The sequence below is a fragment of the Pygoscelis adeliae genome, unplaced genomic scaffold (assembly GCF_000699105.1).
Source record: "Pygoscelis adeliae isolate BGI_AS28 unplaced genomic scaffold, ASM69910v1 Scaffold241, whole genome shotgun sequence".
Taxonomy (NCBI): Eukaryota; Metazoa; Chordata; class Aves; order Sphenisciformes; family Spheniscidae; genus Pygoscelis; species Pygoscelis adeliae.
Genome location: NW_008824056.1, coordinates 2,013,906 through 2,035,854, shown reverse-complemented (window position 1 = coordinate 2,035,854; position 21,949 = coordinate 2,013,906). Strand labels below are relative to the sequence as shown.

The window sequence follows — 21,949 nt, the reverse complement described above, 5'->3', positions numbered from 1 at the left end:
GAGGTCAAAACCTGAAGTAGTCCAAGCAAAGTTTTGCTTTTTGAAGCCACTTGACTGTATTCATTAGCAATTAGTAAAATAATTGTGTCTGTCACTATATTTGGATTTCCATATGACTTGGTATTCTTTCATCGCTGTCCCTTCTTATAGCATATTAGCTTCACTGGAAACCAAATATTCTTCCAACAGACCCTTTTAGCAACTTCAGTGTAGTGGCATATGTTCCGATATACTACCTTTCTTCATTCATTTGTTAGCTTAAACAGTGCAGTACATTTCAACACAATCATCTAATTTGCTCCCGATTGATTGCTGAGTGAAAGTTTCTACCCAAGGACAACATTTTAGGGCTTTTAAGGGTATCTCTGAGGAATTAGTCATTAAGCATTAAGAGAGGAAGCAAGTAGTAGTCAAATCGAATTCTGACGTTTACCAGAGTTTTGTAGTTAGGGGCATCTATTTCCAAGATGTTGACAGCTATGTATATTCAAGGACATCTTCTGGCAGAAGAAAGCTATGTAATAACTACACTTGTTTAAAACCTCATTCTTACGTGAATGTTAGTGCACCGGTTCTGTCAATAATTACATCAGAAATGTTGTGAATATCATTTGAAAATGACCTTTTTGAGATGTTATAATTAGTATGTAGTTATTTTATCTTACTATGTCAGATTTAATGTGACATCCCATTAGGTAAGCGTCTGTGAAAGTTTTCAATGAGTGCGTTGTCCTATTGAACATAATCATAACCATCTGTGGGATGTTGTCAACGTACATAAGCCATTCATATAGCTTAAGAAAACACTGGTGAGCAAATTGTAGGCTAATAAAATAAAGGTCAGCTTTGCCATTTTTGCCACAAAAAATGTGGTTCTAGTAATTTAATGTTAAAACATACGTTTAAAAAATAATTGTTCAGATTATGGTTAAAGTGTAAGATTGATTGAAAATAGTTACTCATTTTAAAAAAGCAAAAAATGTCATTTATTCATGAACTACTAGTTCAACTCACAGACAAGGTGTTAAAGCAATTGAACTGTGGTAGCATAAACTAAAATATAAACTAATCCTTAAGGAAAGCTATGGAATTCTTTTAAAAAAAATATAAATTGTTTTAATTTTGATACTTTTATAATGGTAATCTTTGAGAAGAGATCACTTTCGTAAACAAATATTCAAAACAGAAAAAATTATAAAATAAAAATCGCCTTTCTTATTGATGCTCATTAGGAATTGTATTTTATGGAGTCCCATCAAATATATGGAAATGCTGCTCTTAGATTATCAAAACTATTATTAGGAAATACACTTTAGAGTGGAACAATGGTTTTAATCTGCCTTTGAACTTTCTGATTGGTTGTATTGGAAATTCTGGTGTTAGTCAAAATTGTAACTACTGTTGAGTATGCTTTTCTTTGATGTAGTATAGTAGTGCAATGGGAATAATGTAAGTATAGCTATCATATTAGTTATAAAACTGTTCACAGTAAGAACTTTAAACATACATACATTTATGTAATTACCAAATTTCAACATCTGGTTTGTGTTGAATTTGGGGTTCTGAGTGGACCCCATAGCCAACCTGGCTTTATAAAGTCTCTCCTTGTACCAAACATCCTCCTCCCTGAAGACAGGAGGTCCTTTCTGCTGTCCTTCTTGGATTTGCTTTGGAAGATCAGCTTGTATTGCACAGGGCTTTGTTAGAGTACTGCTGTCAGGGACCTTCATCATGCTTTGAAACGATGAGCAGCTTTGGCCAGTACTTCCCATTCCTCCGGAGTTTTCTCTGTCTTAAAGCAGTCATCTTTTCTAGTGTAACTTGAATTTACTACCCTGTATTGACGTTGTGCTATTTCTCCGCAGGCTACCCAACACTGGGGCACTGGTGAATAGTGTCATGCCATGTGAAATTCATAGCAAATGTGGTCTAGATCACTTTTTCCTGCATGTTGGAAGAAAATATGACTGACCTGTTTTCATTGACATATATGTAGCTTATAAATTTGTGTCTCATTTTTGACTAACAAAATGCAATTTTTGCTAGCTAGAAGTCATTAATCTTTTGTGAACTCTTTAATGCACTATATCTTAACAGCTTAAGTAAAGATGCTTGTCCTATAACAAAAATCTGGTGTACTGTTATGGCAGCTGAGGACTACAAACCAAGAAAGTATGTTGGGAAAGGATCTTTAGTCAAGTTTTTATAAATATTTTTTAGCATATTTTAAAATGAAATGAACATTACAAAAGAATTTAATAAACAACTTACTTTCATTTTAGGTAGAGCTGTTCCCTGTCTGGTGAGAGCTTCCAAAATGTACCTGGACCTGACTCTTCTACTAAACTAGAGAAGAGAAAATTTCATATTTTTCAAATAAATGGCTAAACAGAAGCAGTAAATAAATAAATAAATAAGTAAACTTCTCACACTGAGCAAATCAGTCATGCCCCTTCCACAAGTTAATCAGATTAATGTAGGCAAATGTCATGTCCCTCTTCAGCTGTGACTTCTGAAAGGGACACTATGGGTTATGTCAGTGTGTGTCCTGCATTACTTGTAGCTCATCTCCCTTTGCTTTGTCTTGGCTTGAGACCCCCTAAGGCTGAGCTGTCCAGTCAAGGATAGACTTGTTGCTAAGGAATCAACATCATTTTTATTTCCTTAAGGTTTGAATTAGGGAATGTTAAGTAACTCTTGGTTTGTTTGGTTCTTCCCCTCTCAAAATGAGTTGAAAATGGCCAAATGGTATGATTTCCCACTGCTGCTGCTTCCACTCCATCCTGTCCAAATGTTGTGCTATATTCTACAACTTATAAATAAATGATAGAACAAATAATAATAGAACAAACAGGAAGTTGTTAATGCTATTCTTGCCCTGAATCTTTTGCTTCATTTGTTTGTCTGTGAAAAGTTCAGAGGTTGTTTTTGTTTTGGTGGTTTTTTTTTTTAAACTGTCCATTCCTCAGATGTGAATATACTGAAAATTTACATGTTTTTTGTTTGTAAAACTTTGTATCTTATTTTCCAATGGGGAGGCAGACAACAACTGCTGGATAGGGGATTAGAAGAGCAAAGAGGAAATATGTCTGAGAAATGGGAAATGTAGGCGAATTTTAAGCAAGCCTTCGGTTTAAATTATTATCGGCTTATTCTCCATTATTAATTTTAGGTCAGCTGGTTCTTCTTCCTTAAGTCTCCAACATCAAGGATTTTAATTGTCAAATTGGAATATAAGGGCCCTCTTTTTCATGATTCCAGTCTACTGTTAAATTTACTTGTGAAAACCCTGTGAATCAAAATGAAGTAAAGAGTAGAATCAACATGAATACAGAGAAAGGAGGGAGTGTGTAGCATTGCTGTTATAGGGCCCAGCCACTCACTGAGGAGAAAAACAGTGACCTGTCCCGATGGGGTCCTTAGTTGTATCTGATTTACAGGATGAAGACAAAATCTGCACAGTTACACGCCTTACACCATTGGTTGTCCTATCTGCTAGACCCAATGAGCAAGCATTTGCTAAAATCAGAGTATATCAACAGTTACCCAGCTGCAGACTGCAAAAGTGCGTTAGATTGCAACTCTAATCTTGAGCCCCAGTCAGCAGAGCCACTTACTCAGAGGGGTGACGATTAGGGGTTGTTAGGATGCGTTGTTACTCACCCCTAGCCTGAAAGGAGCATAAGAAGTCTGAATATTGTGGATCAGGCCACAAGATAAAGTAAGATCTCAAGTATTCTGATGAAAGCTTTCCTGAAGACTGTGGTAAAGTACCTGAATTATGGAGTATTCCCATGCTTCAGCTAAATTAAAAAGATCGAATTATCTGAATAATACAATGAAGTCTTGACCTTATTTCAGAACATATCTTACAGTAAGCTGATACGATCACAAGATTGGTGCATCTTATGAAACTGAAGCTTGGTAACCAAAGTTATCAAGCTTCTAGTATGTTGCAACTGTGAAGTGCAATAGATTGTTAGAGATGATATCGTGTCATCTGAGGAATGGTAAGATCTTGATTGCCTGTGGTTAGTCAACGTACCCTTATGTTACTTATACTAGGAAAGTGCTGGACAGGGATCAAGCTCTTAGTGTGCTGTCTGCAGTATTGATGAGTATTCAAAATAGAATTTCAGCCCCAAAGACTCGGTAGTTTGATTAGTAGCAGGAAATAATAGGTGTGGGGAAAAAAGAAAGTTGGAGATACATGAAAAATACACAACAGTAAACCAACTGTCTGCCAGGACAATGAACTGCAGGCAGCTAGTGGTGTCGTTGTAGGCACAGGGACATCAATAACTACTGAAGAGGCATTTGAAGGTGGTGGAGGGGTGGCAGGCAAGTTTTCCTTGCTTAGTACACTGTTAGCTTAATGTTCCAATTCTCTCCCCTCCAACTTCCCCATAATGGTGTTAATATTCTGGGAGTCATGATGTAGCTGTTGGGAAGAGAGTTGTTGAAGCTTTTGAGGAACACAATAGGTAGTGTTTTATTTTTGGAGTCGGCTTGTTAACTGCATAATTTTGGTAATATTCTCAGTGATGGAAATAATACAGTTTACATCTTAATTCTTGCCTTCAGGTTTCAAAATTGAGATGAGTGTAGTACATAATAGCTGCTGTTGCAGGCTTCTTGCAGATTCAGGGAGGCCATACAATGCTGGTCTGTAATTATTTCGCGTTTTTGCTGTGGTTTTGTGAGGTTTTGTTATTTTATATTTTAGACAAAAAGCAAAGCTTAGAAGAGAATTCCATAGTAAAACTGAGAATCTTTTTAAAACTGAAGGCATAGGTATGTAGAAATTGTATTTTAATCGATCGTTATTACCCATTTAAATTAAGACTAATGTCAAGTAGTTTGTGATCAGTATCACCAATTGATCAGAACAGTCATAATACATTTTGAAGTATAATAATCAGGTAGTTTTGTTGCTTTATGTGTTTTTTTAAAACAATTCAGATTTTGTTGTTTCTTTTTTTGATATGTTTTATTTTACAATATTTTATGTAACAGTTGCAGGTTCTGTGATGAAAACGCTTTTTCTTTGGAATACTAAGAGAAATCTTCAGAGCTTCTTTCCTGCACCTTCCTTGGAGTTTTTAGTTAGTCATTAGAGTTGGGGTTTGGGAAAAACACAACAGGGTTATAGGTGATAACTGCCAGTAAAGTAGATTTTGTGTCCGATAAGCCTGTTAGCTATGTATTCTTCATCAGTTTGCAGCAAATAAGCTGTTCAGTATTCATCTAGAATATTAAAAAAAGACCATGCTTTCCTCTATCTACTCTGTGTTTGTAAAATGCATCTTACTTTAATATTTTGTATCTAACTTGCATGTAAATTAGAAAATTATCTTTGCATTTATGGAATATGTATTGAAAAATAGTAATAAAATATACAAACTGTTTATGTTGTGTTTTCAAAAGGTTTTGACAGTATGGTGTGATACGTTTTTGCTTTTTTGTGTGTGTGCACTTTAGGAGTTTCTAAAGCCCATTTATGACTTAATTTTCAGAGACTTGATCCTATAGTGAAGTTACAGCTATTTTCATTAAATATGTTAAGATTTTTATTTTATTTTTTTTAATTTGGGAAAACAAGATGGTATTCTAAAAGTCTTTCTGTATGGTTCATAAACCTAATGTGGTAAAAAATGTAGGTGGAATACCTCAAACTTTTTACATCTCATGAAATTTAAACCTAAAATGCCTGGTTATCACTGCATTAAAGAAAAAAGTTTCCATTGTTCTTAATTGTGAGCACAGAGTAATGGTTTAATTTGTTACCAGTCAAGTACAAGTTAGACACACAGCTTTTCATCTAAGTATTATTTCCAAAGTGTCATTTGAGACCTCTGTTCATCATGTGAACTGAGTCTGTCTCAACAGTTCCAGTCTTCTGAATTAGGTATTTGTTTCTGAGGACAAGCATATGCATTAATCTTGTCTTTAAGCAGTTTTTTGAGCCTTTTAATTGTACTGCAAGTTGCTACAGTGTTGAAGAATGAGAAATGTTGAGATGCTTTTTTCTGTTGGTTCAGTTTTGGATCTGTGCTGGTGGTACTTAGTGGTTTGAGTGCCTCATGTTGACAGTGATGGTGCTGTAATGCTCTGCGTTGGGTTTTGGTTTTTTTTTTCTTTTTTTCAGTTTATGAGAACAGTGTTCTGTGGTGTAAGTTGATTTCAAGCATCTGTTTAGGTAATTTCATTCAGCTGTGTCTTTGTGGATGTAAGTATACGTAAATATTGTAGCATCTTTAAGTTCAAACCATGATCAGGGCCTCAATCTTAGATGTGTTACAATCACAAAAAATAAAACAGTGGTCTTGTCAAAGAGAGACAGAAGAGTAGCACTTACCTGTAACTAATTTGAACTTCTCAGAGGCACTAGGGAAGTGAAAAATTCAACCTTGAAATCTCTCATTTATGTTCCTTAACTTTTTAACATAATAACGGAGGTGTTGTCAAATTTACAACAAATAATTACCCGGATACTGATTCCATCTGGAAAATGAATTTGACCTTTTTTCATTGCTGTGTGATACATCCAGATCTTCCTGTCATAGCAGATGCAGAGTCACTAATGCCTGCATGATGTAGAAACAAATAATGTGGTGTATTTTTTGAGAGTCCTGAAAGTAAGCTGGACCCTTGTTTTTTAAAATAGATTCCAGCTGTATCAAGAACAGAATAACTGCATGTGTATGTATAAATTAATTACAAAGCCTGATGAATTTACTTGCTAATAAAATGTTACCTTATTCATTCATAGAGAATTCAAGTTTTTCCTTTTTTTTTTATAAAGAATGTAGAAAAGATATAAAACGTCTTTTCTGCAGGATTAGACAATCTAAAGGAACAGAAGTTTCATACAGTCCATTTTTTCTGGTTGCTTCTTCTTCAACCTAAGCAGTGGCAGTTCTGGAATTCGGAAAGGAATCTTTCTTGCTGGTATCTTTGTGTGGCAAACCAACAACTGTTTAGCTTTTGCCTCACCTTGAGGTTGAGTAGCTTTTAATCTCTTGTATGAGTAGAAAACAAGCTGGATATTCTCATCTGATGCAAGCTTTTTTTTGTTAACAGATTACTGGAAGAATAATTACTTCTCTTATCAACCTTAACTTTGGTTTTATATGGAAGTTTATATATAGTATAAGTGCAGCTGGGTGTTGCAGACATTTGTGTTGCTATATGTGTTTTTATGCCCTTGAAGTCTAGAATTTCAAGACTGCTAGAACTGCTTTGAATGAGAAACGATGGGGAATCTGAGGGGTGGCTTTTTTCTTAGTTTATTTAGCAGCCAGAACGGTGTACTAACTCCCATTTCTTTATTACTTTATTACCCAAAGGTTATTAGAATTAAATTCTAGCTTTTACTGTTCAGTCATGAGATGGCTACATGAATGTAGGGTTAGAAAACAGTCCTGTTTTGAGACAGTCTCTAAGAAAAGAAAGATGTGAAAGAAATTAATTTCATGTAAAAATAGATGTGTTCTTAAACTGATGGTCCTAATTTGAGGTGACATCTCAGCAAAGAGGGTAGTTCAGAGTCTTTGTACAGATTAAGAAGGGAAATGAACGATGCAACATGTTTCCCCCCGATGAAGATGAGGCCAAAGATCCTCAGCTCCTTTGGACCGGTTATATCTAGGGCAATTAGTGACCTCTGTATAAGCTAAAGGAATACAGTGGAGAGAGAATCCCCTCCAGCCATCACTAATGGAGTGGAACAGTTTGCAATTCCAGTAGATCAGTGGGAGCTGTTCACACAGCTGTTCTCCCTTCCCAAATCCCAGCCAGCACACTTCATTACACTTCCTTTGGCCACAGCTGCTCCCACGATCCTGCCTCTGCATAAAAAAAGCCTGTTGAAAAATAGCATATAGTTTTCTGTGCTGAATGCATAAATAATGTGTATCCAATAACACTGCAGTTAGCTTATGTACTTCCATACATATTTGTAATGTGCATCTGGCCTTCTCAAGCAGATTACGCTTCTGCGTGCATGGAAATGCTCCTCAAGCGAGCCATTTGATGAAGGAAGCAAGTTATAGTTACGTACAGGTTAGTGTGACTAGCTTTGTTAGGCATTTTGTAAAAGCACATCAACAAAAACAAGTGGTTTATCTCCATGCTTGAATAGCAGCTGTTTAATCTATGATTTATATTTCTGGTTTTCAGATAATATTTAGTAAAATCTGTGTTCTGGTTTTAGTTTTCCATGAAGGCTTTTGTCAAAGTGCTCCTGCAGCTGGTAGGGTCGTAGTCAGCTCCTCTTCTGTCACTCATTCCTTAGGCAAGGAGTTCTGCCTGAACTCCACAAGAAGCAAGTCTCTGAGCAAAGGACTGCTGACACAGAAGATCAATTTAAGTAAAATTTATGTATTTCTGGAGTAAATTCTTTTCACCCAGTCGTTGATCTCCTGTAGGTTTTACAACACCTTTGTGGTGATGTAGGCGTGCTGAACTGGAGGTACGCTGTCACAGTCGGCACTGGCTCACTGTCAGCACCGGATCTAGAGTCTTTCAGCTACTGTAAGGAGACTTTTTGTAGGATAGTCAAGGCATTGTGGCAAAGAAGGCACTTTAATCTTCTTTGGAAGTGAGAAGAGTAGACCAGACAGTTGTAGTCTGGAGAACTAGATTTGTAACAAATGGACTGCTTGAGAATAAACAAGACTAAAAGTAGTGTCTTCTCTATCTGTTCTTCTGTCTGGCTGCGATTAAGTATTGCTCATGCCAAGTTTTCAGTAACTACATTTTTTAATTACAGCTTACTGAAATTTTGAGTATTGTTTCCTCAAATGTTTGATTATGTAATTAATGTAATTTATAGGTGGAGAATTGTTTATTACTGAACTGAGTTGATGCCTGTATCTGGTGAATCCACTGTCTTAGTTCTGCAAACCATGTTCTTGATTGTCCCTGTTATTGTTTATATTTCATCTTGCATTTCTCTGGCACTGTGGATGATATCGTTACTGTTTTTAATACCCCTCTATTTTGTCACTTACCAACTGTCTAAACTGCTGGCTTGAAACAACTTCTTTTTCCTCTTAGTACCAGTCTCATTTTAGACTTAAAAGCTGGCTCTCTGCCTCTGCTTAGTTTCATTTTCACTCACCTTATATTTAACAATAAATAAACAAACCATATTATCATACATATTATCTATATTTGATTTCCTCAAACACATACATTTTAAAGTTGCAAACTAATAGTGACCTGAAATGTTTTATAGAGGTAGCAGTATTTGCATCTAAAAAAAGTATAGCATTAGTAATTTCCAATTTTCTGAACAACTGCAGTCGATGCTTGAAATTATTTTACCTTCCCCAAGAACTTGTACCGTGATTTTTTTTTCTTGCTAGTGAAGTTGAGTTAAACAAGAAACTTTCTCTTAATATGCTTTGAAAAAGAACATGTCATTTTGCTGCAATTAGTTGTGCATTTGCACTGTGTCTTTATTACCAATATGAATATCCAGGTTTGATGCAATGCAGTTGTGTTTCATTGTTCTTTCCCAGACTTTTGATTTATTGCTAAAGTATTAGAGAGGCATGAATTTGTTGGGTTTTGTTTGTGGCTATTGAGCTAATAATAATCTAGTAAGAATTGTATCAGCTGAGAGATACTTAGAAGAATGCCAGGGAAGAACTTGACATCTCAGAAAGTTTCATTTGAGTGGTGGTTGCTGTTTGCTAGCAAAATAGCTTATTTTTTCAAAAACTTACCTTCACTGAAATGCTTGTTTTCTTCTGTTTGAGCTGTCTTGTTTTTGTCCTCTAATTCCTCTTTCCATTTTAAAAAAGTCTATCTCAGTGACCGTTTTCAAATTGTAGTGTTTTGAAAAGATTAGATTGTACCTATAAGATATAGTTCAATGCTTTAGTGCAATATAATTGGGGAAATGCTAAACGACACTGACCTCATTTCCTTTAGAACAATGAAAATTAATAGTTTCACGTTTTATTAGGCTGATATTCCAGATGTAGTGTACATTTAATTAAGTGTAGTTTCCTTTTGGTTATGGTATGTGTATCTGCTTTTTGTCGCAAATTCTTTCTAGTTTTACAGTTTTCCACATGTTTTCTTTCACCATTTATGATTTTTTCAAAGCAGAGCTATAAGGATTTAAATCACTTTAGCATGCAGCAAAACAGTTCCCATTCAAACAATAAACGCCATTTTAAAAAGCCTTTAGATCTTCTGTCACTTCATAAATATAAATGTATAAAAACATTATGCAGTTGTAGTGCCCACCTGCTAATTAAATGCAGATTTCCTCAAACTTGTTTTAAAATCTGCTTATTTGTTTCAACTCTGTCTCTGTTCAGAATACATATGGCCCTTGTGAAACTAATTATGCTTATGGAGCAGCTGTTAAATTTAGTGCAACTAATTTTATCCAATATTTTACATTTTAATTGATTACCTGTGAAGAAATTAGCAAATTAACACTTATTGTGCAGTAACTGAATGGGCTTTTATGGATACTTTCAATTTTTACAAGTGGACTAAGTGTTGATGGAATAAAGACGTTTCTTAGGATTTTAGATAGGAAAGTTATTGGCGAGCCTTGATTATCTGGTGTGAGAATTTAGGGATTCTGAGTGATGCCAAGCATCTGTGTGTTCTGTAACTTAGACATGAAAAGCAGATTGGAAAGTAATAGCTTTTCACAGAATTTTGGTAACATATGGGCTTATCTGGATCTAAGAACTCTTTGAAGATCTTTGAACTTGACTAAATGACTTAACCTTTGGCATGGTGGGTGGGTGTTTTGTGTGTGTTGGTTTGGGGGGAAGGGGGTGTGCATGCTGGCAGTCTACTCTCCAGCTTGTTTTTTTCTTTTTTCCCCCCTTCCAGTAGTTCTATAATTTGAACACTTTGGGACTTGCTTTAATATGACGAATTGGGATTGTTTTTATTTTTCAACAGTAATAAAATAGAAAATCTTTATTCTCTGCTGGATCTGTGGACTTTTGTTCTTGTTTACTGATGAATTCTTGGCACAGATGACTTCTTGTAGCTCCATTTCATAAAGTTCTATCTTTATTTCCTGTTCTGTATGTGTCGCAGGATATTTTAATAGTAATTCATAGTAACGTACAGGTGAATTCGTTCATGCTACAAATGGAAATGTACCACAGCTTGTTATACACTGAGTAGCAAATTTAGTACATTTTAATTTTCACTTTATGAAATTATCTTCCGTTGTCAAGAGCCTATTGCATATTTTGGATTTAATATAGGCCTTATGGAAGTTTGCATAAAGTGTTCTTAAAATGAATATTTTAGGATTTGGGGGTTATAGGCAAAGAAAAAAAAAGACAGCTATCTTATTAAAATGGTAACATACTGTAAAATGAAGTTCTGTGGCATTAAGTGCAGCTTTTCAGCGTGCTTAAGCCTGGCACTGTGAAGGTGCTGATAACAGCCCTCTGGTTTGAGGTTAGCCCTTGCTCATCTGCCGTTACTGAGAGGCTCTATCCCATGAACCCAGCCTGTGCTGCTGGGGGATGACACTACTAAATACTGAATGTATCTTAGGCAATATGAAGCGTAGTCCTCCTGTCACCTGGTTCCTTGAAGCTTGTGTTTGGTGTTGCTGAATTAGTCTTGAATGGTATTAACAGGTGGGTGTAATTAGCCTGGGAGGTAAGGGAGATTGGAGCTTCCCTCAGAGCTGGAGGAAATTAGGCAGGTTTTAGATACTGAGGTCTTAGAACAGTTGTATGTAAGAGGGCAAATTTAAGTGGCAGTTTGTTTTGGGAGTACTTACCAATAAATAAAATGCCAGGAAGAGTAGTAACATCTGCCTGTATACAAACACAGCACATCCTTTTGCATACTTTGTGGGAAACTGTGCTTTTCCTTCTTTGTATTTTTTAAAATGGTTTTTGTGTAATTTCTTTGCTTTCTGAATACATATTTTTGGCCTTTCAGTATATGGTGTTGCATACCTTTCGCTTCCTTCTTGCTATGAATCTAATCTCTTTAGCTTCATTTATTTAAGTTTTCTTAACTTTATTGAATCAATAATCTCATTTTTGTTCTCCTGTTTAAAATGCTTGACTCTTCCCTCCCCCCCTTGAGATTACATCTTACGCCTTTTTTAAAAGATAATAAGCAAAGAAGAGACACACTTTCTTTTGGTCAGTCCCTTCCTTAAGCTTTTCAGTTTGGGGAGAAAGAAGCCTTAGCTCATATTTTGTTTTTTGAATGCAGGGAAAACCTGTTTGTAGGCAAAACCCTTTTTATTTTCCTAAGTGTTTTGCAGTTCCCGCTTTTCCCTGTGAGACTTGCACTGCAGAGTCCCTATACATTTCAGTGCTTGTCCATTTTCATGGCGTAAAGAGGTAGGTTTTCATGCATTCTAGAAGTGATGCAGCATTCACTCAGTATATCAATATAGTTGTGGCTTTTGCTTCAATCATAGCTAATCACCATTTCCTGTGGCACTTCATAGAAACTGAGAGCTCTCTTAAGAGTGCACACACTAGCAGAGATCAAGAAGATTGTGGTCTTACCTGCTTAAGCTCAGCTGTTCTTATATGGTTTATTGCTGGCTTCCTGTTAATTCTGGTTCAGTTTGAAATTGCTCTAGAGAATTATACCACCAAGTTTGTTATTTTTGCCATCTTATGTCTGTTATCTTAAAGTATTTAGTCTCTGTGCTTCCTTTGTTTCATCAAAATGTGGTAAAACTACATAATGCGTCTTAACTCATAATATACTAAGCTGTTACTTAGTTAAGCAAATATATTTTAAAATTTTCATGCCTCTACTTGTGTGAGAAGTCCCTAAGATTTTTTTCAGACTAGAAGAAGTCTTAAACAAGAGTTGAGATTCAGCTTAAATTTGTTAATGCAACTGTGTGGTGTGGTTGCCTAGTGGTTTTTCTAATAGTCCTCCTCCACAATGTCTTTGGCTAGATTGTGAAGGCAAAAGGTTAATACAAGATAAGCTTTTTCAAAAATATTCATTGCTGTACAACATTGGAAGCACGGTAGTTATCCCAGTTTAAAAATGATTAACATAATCTAAGTTTTGCTAGCATTCAGGAATTGAAGGGAGCTTTAATGTTAGACTGTTCCTTTTTTCTTTGCCTCATTTTTCCTTATTTACTTCACCCCTATTCATGATTGGGGCTAGTACATCTTTCTGTATTTCTGCAGTTGTGTTGCTTTATCTGTGCTTTATATATACTGTTTGTAATCAATATAAATAAATACAATGAACTTAGCAGGCAGAGTTAGTTTTATTTGGGAGGGCTGTAACTCTGCAGCATTAAGGGGAAATAATGAAAAATTAAGTATTTGCAAAGAACTTTGCGCAATGATGGAAAACCCAGGAAAACTTATCTTTGGAGGAGGTCAGCAGATCCATCACAGGTCAGTGTGGCTGGTGTTTACCTGGTGCTACATCAAGAGCCTGTGTTAGGGTGTGCTTGTCTCTATCCCTCAGCACTTCTGTCTTGGCTGCTTTGTCCTGTACCGAGCAAATAAACCCTGTGTACATCTTAGCTACTGGAGAACAAATGTGTAGGAGACACTCTGCAAGTTGATTCAGGTGCAGCAGAATAAGCTAGATCCACTTTGCAGCTCTTTTTTCTGCAGTGTTCCCTCCGTAGATCCCCTAAAGCAGGGCTTCGCAGTCAGTTTGGGTTAGGCTGGGGGTCTGCAGCCCACGAAGGCAGACAGACTTGACACCTGAACTGCCCTGAAGACCCTTCTACGTGTGGTAACTTGTTATCTGAGCTAACAAGTCTGACCAAACTGAAGTTGTCTCTGCATGAAGCCAATTCTGGATTGTCTGCATCTGTGCTCTGGGCTGATCTGCAGCCCAGATCAACTGCTCTGATAATTGAAGGATTGACTGAACTAATGTGTCCTGCAGGGATGGCTTCTGTGGAGTAGAACTTAACATTTTTGTTAAGATCTTCACTGTAATATCCCGTTGATAGTCATCTGCCTGCCTCACCTGCGTGAGTGGGACAGGGAACACAAGCTGTATTAGCTATTTTCTGTAATTGTAAAACCCAGAGGATAATCAATGATTAGGGATCACTCTAGCCTAATGAATTTTATGGGTGCAAAAGATTGCAAATGAAAGAACAGGGACAGCTTCTGTAAAGAAAACGTTTATCAGTTTGTCAATGCTGTTGTAAGTACATTATTACAAACTTGATGCAACAAGTCTACTTTTAATTTTTAAAAGCTATTTTTCTGTATATAAATTATACCTGCCATTTGTTCTACTTAGACGTGTGAACAAACAGAAGTCTAGGATTTGAGCATTCAGCTAATCTGAACTGAATTTGCTGTTATTGGCACCTGCAAAAGGTGGATGTGAAATCAAGTTCAAATTTGAGCTGAGAAAGTAAGCTCTCTAGCAGTAAATATTTTAGATTCTTCAGTAATTTCTGTTTGAAGGACTACATCCTTAAGTAAGGAGAGGCCTTGCATCGAATGAAGGTGATTTGTGTTGCTACAGGGTGCTTTTGTTTGTTTTTTTTACTGTTTCTGACTTTGCATCTTACCTGGAGAGTTCTCAGAAATCATGGTTACCTTTGAACAGTGAATGTCCGTAGGGCAGTGGTCTGTAAATCTGTGCTTGCCTCATCATGATGCTTGTAAAAACAGTGTCTTTGTGCCAACCAAAAAATAGATCTAATATCCAAAATACTCTTCTCAGTCAAAACTTCCTCTACCTGAGGACTAAAGAATCGATGGATGCTTTTTAATTTGTGATGACATAATATTTGAGACAGAAAATGTTCTATAGTTCATAATACGCCACTTAAGTGGTAATTTGATCTATTGTATCAGTGCTAACAGTGTGACCGATAATAGGAGAATACTGTGTTGCAAGAGATGCCATCTGCCGAATGAAACGTAAAACTGAGGTCCTGACCTCTAGTGCTAGTCTGAAAGGCTCAATGGCAAGAATAGGTATGTTAACCCCGGTACGCTGGACAAATTCCAGACTCGGTAACAACATTCTTCCTAAATGTAATTTATAGCTTCATCTGGATGTAGTATTTTCTTTTGCTTATTCTATTGTTGAGTTTTATTAAACAGTTGTTGCCTTTCAAATTGAGTGATCTTTTGTGTGTGATTTTGCTTTTAAAGGCCTTTGGAGTTTTGCACTCCAAGAGGTGCTAAATAAATTTTTTATACTGTTTTAAAAAATGGCTTTCCCCCCAGCCCTCTCAGTACTTAATGAAACTTTTCAATGAGGTGCCGTCAGAACTTTTATCAAGACGTACGTTGTAATAGAAACTAATGCAAACTTGAACTGCTGTTTTCCTAAATATTCATTGTCTATAGTTACTCATGTACCATAGAAAAGGTGTATTGATCCACGATAAATTATAAATTAAAATTTAGAAAATCATCTAAAAGAAATTCAGGAATAATAAAAAGGTTTTTTGGGTACATATAGAAACAGTCATATTGTAATACTTCTCGATCTTTTTTCATTCAAGTATATCGGTAACAACATATATTTATTACAGAGGAACGGATAACATGATTGAGAACAGAATATCCTACAGCCATGTAGGAACTTGTAACCAAGAACCAAATATGTACACAAACCCTTGCACCTGTATGCAGTTTATTGCATTATTGGGCCTGTAGGGTTGGCCTATTTATAGGTTTTCTGCAAAGTGTGTTTCAAATCTGAATTTGGTATCAAGAAGCTGTGTGCAAGTGTCAGCTCTGCAGGCTAAAGATAGGGGTTTGGACACATCACTTCTCATTTTTGTTGGAACATAGAATCATAGAATCATTAGTAGTAGTAATGTATTTAATATGTAAATACAAGCACTTAGTAGCAGCTGTAAATTCTTTGATTATTTGCCAAGCTAAATTGATCAGAACTTTAAATTCTTAAGTTTAATGTTCAAGAAAAAATTTCCTTCCTTTCCTTCTCCAATAGCTCTGAAGATTACTTTGGTAATACCAGATTACTTCGTTAATGGGCAAATAGTACATAGTGTGGTTTAATTTATTTTGTGTTCTTCCTTCAGAGTAGAAGCAATGCTTTCTTTTTCACTTTTCTTTTGATAAATTGGCAGGTTTTTTTTTAAAAGTATTAAATTACTAAATTATTTGAAAATGTATTTAAAATAGTTGGACTATGTAACAAATCTAACATACAGTGACAGTGAAAAATGTATGACTGCTAAATTTTAATACTATGGATTTTGTGTAGATCACGATCAAGACCTCGTCAACGTTCTTATAGTCGAAGTAGTGAAAGATCCAGTCATAGGAGAACTCATAGCGGGTCTCGTGAAAGAGAGCGGCGTAAAGGCAGAGAGAAAGAAAAAATAAAAGAGAAGGGCAAAGGAAAAGAAAAGGAGATATATGGCACGAAGCATGGGTAAGTGAAATGACAAACAATATAACTATAATAAAAACAGGGAACAATTTAGTGTCGTTTTACTTTTTTGTAATCAATTTGCTTTATAGTACGTGATATTTTATATAAACTAAGTGGAAATTATTTAAAATCTTTGAATAGTGTGAGTCAGTATTTTAAAATTCTGGAACATGACAACATTTCAAACTAAATGATGGTTTAATTTACAGTTCTTTTTTTCTCCTTGATTTGCAAATATGTTAAATAACTTTCTTCAATTGATTAATATAAATAGTTTTCCAATATGTAATAACTACAATTTAAGGAAAAAATGAGGAGTATTGGAAAGTATGAAGACTATTTCCTACGAAAAGATGGTTTTCACTGTTCAACTCCTGCCACCCCTCCCCCCCCCGTCCCTACATTGTCGGAAGTTCATATTGGGCTTCATTTGTGGCTCAAAATACAGTTTCAGCAGAAGCACTTGCTATGGGTGAATGATGGACTGCCTTTCAAAACCTACCGACAACCTAATTTCTGCTTGAAATGACCTGGATTGTTGATCTTGTTTTTACAGATTTCAGAAAAGGCAATTTATTTAATTACCTCTGCTTTATACACCTTGATCTCCTGCAGCCTTTACTGTGATGTTTATCTTTCCCTGTTTATGTGATAGGTTTCAAAAAGGAAGACACTGGTGTGTCATGTCATGAATTTCCCTTTGGTGGATTCCCACTGGACAGCTAAATGGGAATTTCCAGAGTAGCATCCTCCACTCATGTTTGTGGCGGTATCTCACAATTACCCCCCTGGTTTTATGGCTTGATGATATTAGTTATTTAGTCTCTCAGATATCATTACCTACTTGTCCATGGTTATAGCACTGATTATGTAAATAGTCAGGATTAGCTATTTGCATGTGTTTTTCTTACTTGCAGTACATTACTTAGACTGCTGGGAACTTCAAGAGTGGCATCTTCCATTCATTTTAAGGGATACTTTCCTCATTTTACTAAACCACTTGGGATATTTGTCTCTTTTTGCTGTGGATGTTTTCAGCCATTAGTAGCATTCAATGTAAACAGTACCCCGGAGACATTTGCAGTATGTCTGATAAGTCCCAAACAAGATGCCTTTTACCCATTTACCTGAAGTTCAAATATCTTTTGGTACTTCTAGAAGACTTGAGGAGGAGCCTGGATGTTCCAGCCAAAATTGTTTTTTGTTTTTTTTTTTTATTGAAGTAGAAAAGTAAGGAAAGGATCCATACTGAGCACATAACATTTGGTGTATGAGAGGTTTTCTGGACTTCGTGTAGAAGCACATCTTAAATCATGTTGGAGTATATAGCAATGCTCTATTAGCATACTGCCTGACTTTATGTCCTTTTATAACAAGGATCAATATGAGATAGCTGTAGGAAGAACACAGAAGTGCACAGAATTTTTTTGGAAGCAAGCAATTTATCTTTATATTTTGATAACTTACAAAATTGCTTATGCTAAATTTGAAAACAAAATGCCCTGTTTGGGTCATTTCCAAGGTAGTTAGGACAAAGAGTACAAACTGATAATAGAAACATTTTATGACATCAGTCCATTTTCCTCTGAGTTCAGGTACTGACTGGTAGGCTTTATACAGGGATTTCTTACTTGGAGCATTATTAGACTACAAAATGAAATGTACCTAGGATGATGTTGATATAATCTGTGCTTCGTAAACTTTTCTGAGGGGGGACAACATGTTTTTCAGTTTAATCAAATAGTGATCAAAGTATATCTGTACAGAGAATATGGATCTGAGAAGCTTTTCCCCTTTACAGTTATTTGTTATTCTGAAGTTTAAGACTGTATCAGCATCACATTATTGTTTGTTAAAGGCTTTGCAAAGCAACATATTTGAATACACAGAGAAGACAGACCTCTGATGCAATTGCTATTTGCAATTACTGCACAATTATTTGTCTACAGAATATTCTGTTATAGACCCCAGTGAGAGTGAATTAGGAACCTGCAGTTTTCCTTAAATGCTTGTGTGTAGGAGCGGAGAGGGTTAGTTTCTCTTGGCCTCATTTTCCTGCAGCACACACAACTGTTTTACAGTTGTGTTTGTGTATGAGGCTTCCTCAAGCCTCCCAAGCTCTCATCTTTCTTCCTCTGTACCATTTATTTATGTATTTATTTTCCTTTTTGGGGTGAAAAGTATGGGAAAGAGAAGATCTCCTTGGCCAAGGAAGCTCAGCTGTCCTTAGTTTATAGATGTATAGGAAGGAGGATGGTACAACACAAACTGAGAGAACCTTTTGCCTGTGTAAGTCTATTGGCTTCTGGCATTTTTTTCTTTGTTTCCTGCAGCAGCAGGGAGAGTCGATCGTTCATTTGTTCTGTCTTGATGCTCGTTTCTGAGGAAAGCACCAAGATAGAATTTTTTGTTTTCCAGTAACTATAAGGTCTTTTGTAGTTGGCTGTGGTCAGCAGAAGGTAGTAAGTTGGTTTTGCTGATATTTTTTGAGGGTGTATGTTATAATTTAGGATTTTTGTCTTGTAGTGGTGTCAGATGTCCTTTTGTGGGTATGGTTAGAATTATAACTCTTATTATAGCTTGCCTCCACAGCCGAGTGTCTTAGCAGATTCTGTGACTGATGCTGGTCCGCTGCAGCACAACAGTTCACTGCCTTGGCTGGAATGTCACAGCTCACCCAATTGACTTAATGCTGGAGTAGACCAGGAAGCACTAAAATGGTTTGCTCCATCAGCTGTCTTCATCGGAGAGACAGTAAACAGAGATAGGTGATGTGTCCTCAAAACGTGTGGTTTTTTTCTTGTTTTAAGTTGGATCCAGTTTGGACAGGAAAAAAACAAGTACTTTATTTTTCTTCCTGCCATATTCTCCTGTAACTAACACAGTGATGGTGCTGGTTTTTCAACTTGTTCACATTTTTTTTTCTCTGAAGTATGAGGAAGAAAGTCTAAATGGACGCAAAAAATGACTGTCAGGTGTACACTCGGATGTGAAATACTGAGAGGAGTCTGTTGTAGACGACTCTCCAAGTTAATGCATTTCTAGATCTAGTGTCTAGGATCAGCACCGAAAGTAACATTATTCTACAGAGCCTTTCTAGAAACTCCAACAGCGGGGGATCTGTAGAGGAAAAAATAGTCCTCTGACCTCTATTTGGAATAGATCCTTACAGGTACTCCAAGACACATCAAGTGCCAGATCTAGTTTTCAGTTTAAATTCATGTATGTTTGGAATGTATTTATTGAAAATAGCTACTGTAAAGCTATAATGAAGATCATCCTAAAGCCAGATTGTGAGAAGACGGAATACAAATTATTAGGTGCTGGTTGACTTTATAGTTTAACTTTGCATAAAAGAAGATATTTCAGTTTGTCAGCACTGCAGGTTTATCCGATATAAGTAGTCATAGATTTGGGACTTGACTGTTCCTCTAAAGTGGAGAATCAAAATGCAATTTTTGCACTAATGAAGGAGCAAATGTTTTTTTTGTTTGCAGCTCATATAAACTCTAATGATAACTTTCTTTTCTGCGCTTGGCTTGTGTATGTTTGTAGATGTGAGGGGGAGAGGCTTGTGTTTGGTTTTTAAATCAGGGCAACTTTAGGTTCTTTCAAAGTAGATATTGTCTTCACAGTAAACATCTCAAGAGAGATTTCAAGAGTAAAAAATTCTGCCATAGTAATCCAGTTGTCATCCTTTGGCATTCTCTGTTTCAGTGAAGGTGCTTTAAGGTTGAGCACAGAACTTCCTGAATGTTGGAGAAGTGTCAGCTGTTTCGTGGAGACAGGCTGTATTATAATCATAGCAAAACAGCTGAACTCTTCTGTTCTTACAATCTGAAATGTTTTAAGGGATATACTATTTGTCCAGCCATTATGGAGGGAGATTGTGGTAACAGCTGCTTTGAATTTGGGCTGGGAAGCTCATTTACAGCATCTGACAGTACTTGGTGAAAAAACCTGGCATTGAGAGCAGTCTGTCAAGCTTTGAAATAGTTTTATACTCACTTAAAAGGTAAGGCAACGCAAACTCAGAAAGCGTCCCAGCAGCACACCCTAAATATTCATAAACAAAAAAATGATCCATCTTTCAGATTATCAGGATTATTTCATTTCCAATGAAAACTCTCTGCAAAAAAAAGCTGATGACAAGCAGGTACAAGAAACATTCTTAACTAGTTTGTATTCAGCTACTGCAGTGCTACTTATTTTCCTTCCATTTTGCAAGTGATCTGAACTAACCAGTTTGCTTTTGCTGCTTTGGTCTCCTAATGTCATAGCAGTTGTTCGAACTGCATTCCTCCTTTTTTTTTGTTTTGTATTTCTGTTGCAGTGCATGGGAGAAAGAGCTTTATTGCCTGGAAGGATATAAAAAGAAATCGATACATGGTATGGCTTTTTCTGAATAAATGTTGCCAGCATTTCCAAAGTAAAAGCACTTGCTTGGCCTTGCAGCCTTTTCTATTCATCCAGTCTCCCAGGCCAAGTTTCAAATCATATTTCTCTGTTTGTAGTAACAATATTGTCCTCTAGTTATGACCCATGACTGCAGTAGTGATGTTGTGCGCATTATTGCTTTGGACTGTTACTATACTAAAACTCTGCCAGTGCTCATACTTTGTAATTAGCACACACATGGTTGGCTTTCCTGTTCTCATGAAAGTTTAACTGACAAGTGCTGTATCAAGGTGTTACCACACCTTTGTAACTTTTACAGAACACACTATATCCACTGATATATTATGAAGTGTTATAAAATGGAACTGATAAAATAAGGACCAATATACATTTTGTGATGCATTATCATTTTCCGTTAACTCTGCAAAACTTCATAATGCGTAGTCAACATCTGGTGTCTAGTTCTTACCAATAAGTTTTAGCCTAGTGATTTTCTTTTATTAAATTTTTGTTTATTTGAAAAAAGGAAAACTTTAGTGTTCGTTGTTCCGCCAGAGTAGTTTATCAGGTCCTACATTTGGCTGTCCCATTTTCTGCTTTTCTTCTCTTGGTTTCATTTTCTTCCCTTGCAAAAATGAATCTTATGCGAGAGTATGCGCTCTGGGCTAAAACAAAAAAAGGGATAGCATTGATCAGAAAAGGTCACCGAATAAAAAGGGAAGAGCCTTGTCTTTGCATCAAAGGAATGGGACAGGTTGGGTTTAATTTCCAGTGACTTACCAAGAAGGGTAAGTGCTGGTTTTGGCTGGGATAGAGTTAATTTTCTTCATAGAAGCTAGTATGGGGCTAATGTTTTGGATTTGTGCTGAAAGCAGTGTTGATAACGCAGGGATGTTTTCGTTACTGCTGAGCAGTGCTTACACAGAGTCAAGGCCTTTTCTGCTTCTCACCCCACCCCACCAGCGAGTAGGCTGGGGGTGCACAAGAAGCTGGGAGGGGACACAGCTGGGACAGCTGACCCCAACTGACCACAGGGCTATTCCACACCGTATGAGATAGTGCTCAGCATATAAAGCTGGGGGAAGAAGGAGGAAAGGGGGGGACATTTGGAGTGATGGCGTTTGTCTTCCCAAGTAACCGTTACGCGTGATGGAGC

The 21,949-nt window shown here is 36.4% G+C and overlaps 1 protein-coding gene across 2 annotated transcripts in view; it reads left to right on the top strand.

The window, feature by feature from the left end:
• RSRC1 (arginine/serine-rich coiled-coil 1) overlaps nt 1-21,949 on the top strand; it is a 172,675-nt gene that overhangs the window by 13,736 nt on the left and 136,990 nt on the right. For both annotated transcript variants that reach the window (XM_009333931.1, XM_009333930.1), the window contains exon 3: nt 16,225-16,395. In XM_009333931.1, the coding sequence (XP_009332206.1) occupies nt 16,225-16,395 (171 nt within the window). The remainder of the gene's footprint in view (nt 1-16,224; nt 16,396-21,949) is intronic.